Source organism: Dendrobium catenatum, unplaced genomic scaffold, assembly GCF_001605985.2.
Source record: "Dendrobium catenatum unplaced genomic scaffold, ASM160598v2 original_scaffold_206888, whole genome shotgun sequence".
NCBI classification, from domain to species: Eukaryota; Viridiplantae; Streptophyta; class Magnoliopsida; order Asparagales; family Orchidaceae; genus Dendrobium; species Dendrobium catenatum.
This window is the reverse complement of record NW_021525301.1, coordinates 1-1871: the sequence shown is the minus strand read 5'-3', so window position 1 is coordinate 1871 and position 1871 is coordinate 1. Positions and strand designations below refer to the sequence as shown.

Here is a 1871-nt window from a genome sequence, read left to right as displayed (position 1 = left end):
CTTATTTACAATAAAAATTGTGCTTTTTTGGTCAAAATATTTAATCATTAATTTTATTGTATTATTAGTTCTACAGAGAAAAATTATGAATTTTTTAATATTGAATTATAAAATTATATTAATATATTTTTTCTAATATGATTTTAACAAAAAAATCTAACTCTTAATTAAAATAATTAATAATTATAATTATTGATATCGATAAATTTAATATTTTTTAAGAATGATAATGTTAATAAATATTCAAGATATGAATTTTTATTTTAAATTTTTTATTCACGTGCATGTGCATGGGCAATAAAACTAGTTTTAGAAACACCTGATAAAACAGCAGGCACAATAATATAACGGTATATCTGTATTAACGAGCATCATTTCAGTCACCAAATAGCTCAGATATAATCCAATTCCTTACCATTTACGTAATTTTCCGTAAATTTAATGAACTGTATGGAAGGAGAATTCAAATTTTGCAGCAACACATCCTCAGAATCAGACACTTGAGAAGATACAGGTGAGCTCTTTTGCCTCCTTTGAGATCTGACTGGAAGTGGAGTTTGCAGAAGCCTAGCCAATCTCTTTTGCCGAGTACTCCAAAAATTTTTGACATCATTATCCGTTCTACCTTCAAGGAAAGTTGCAATTCGCGCCCATTTGTTCCCAAATCTTGCCTGCATATCGATCACCGCGCGCTCCTCCTCCAATGTGAATTTGCATCCGCTTTTCAAGTTGGGTCTGAGTTTGTTGACCCAGCGGAGACGGCAGGATTTGCCGGTTCGGGGAAGAAGACCGTTGGATTGAATGGAGCTCCAATCACGAGGGCCGTTATTTTTGACGTAGTCCATAAGAACCTTATCTTCTTCTGCCGTCCATGGCCCTTTCTTCATAGTCGCCGGGCGAAGATTTTGGTCGGGTGTGGTTTTGCTCGCGTGAGGGGATCGGCTGGACAGGTCAGCGGCGGAGGCTGACGGGGCTTGATTCCACGATTTGGGTAGGTGGTTTTGTGTCGTCGGAGTTGGAGGTTGGATGTAAGAGGCTGTCGGGGGCGTGAACAGGGAACTCGATCTTCTTACTTGGAAGCAAAACCCCGAGAAACAGAGGGCAGAAAGTTTTCTTCACCAGTGAGTATCTCCTTGCGTCCGGTCTTTTCTTTCCTTTTGTAGTGAATCAAATAGCAGTTTCTGTTGCATATGGTTTTTTTTTTAACGTGGGAACGTGGGGAAGAGAAGTTTTTATATGGCTTAATACTTGCCAGAGGTTAATATTGATAGCAGTTCGGAAAGTCGTGGGAAATACTTTGTCATAGGAATTTTTTTTTTGTTTTGCCCACGAGGTGTTCGATGAAATGCTTCTTGAGTTGGAGATTTGGAATATTATTTGCTTCGTGGCCATATAAATAATTTTAGGGGGGCATTTTATAAGCTTGTAGGGTTTATTAATAATTTCAATTTGTAATGGCACTCCCATGGTCATTATTGACTATATCTAAGAGATTAATTTGATCTCCATTGCATGCTTATAATGACCACTTCAATTGAATACTACAGTTGTCGGAGGATTGACTTTGTTTTGTCAGAAGAAAGCTGCTTCACTTGACTACAAACTCATTAAACTTGTACTTCTTTAATTTGCTAGGAGAATCTGTTAGGGGTTTAGAATTGATGTGATTTAACTTGTAATGGTAGCATGTGCTTCAGATTTGAATATATATCCTGAATGTGAGCTTTCTTGAAACCCCTCCAGTAAATTCCTATCCAATCAGATATTCCCTTATTGAAATTATTAGGTGCGGAGTGTGCACCGTCCACATAAATATGAGTACCTTGCGGTACCCAGCTGATGGGGACATCAGATCATCATGGAGAGTTTAT

The 1871-nt window shown here is 37.4% G+C and overlaps 1 protein-coding gene across 1 annotated transcript; it reads right to left on the bottom strand.

Annotated features, from left to right (window-relative positions):
* Positions 1-392: 392 nt before the first annotated feature.
* LOC110094865 (probable transcription factor MYB58) lies at positions 393-1137 on the bottom strand. Its single transcript, XM_020820200.2, has one exon. It carries the CDS (start codon positions 885-887, stop codon positions 393-395), a length of 495 nt encoding a protein of 164 aa, XP_020675859.1. The 5' UTR covers positions 888-1137.
* Positions 1138-1871: the final 734 nt, after the last annotated feature.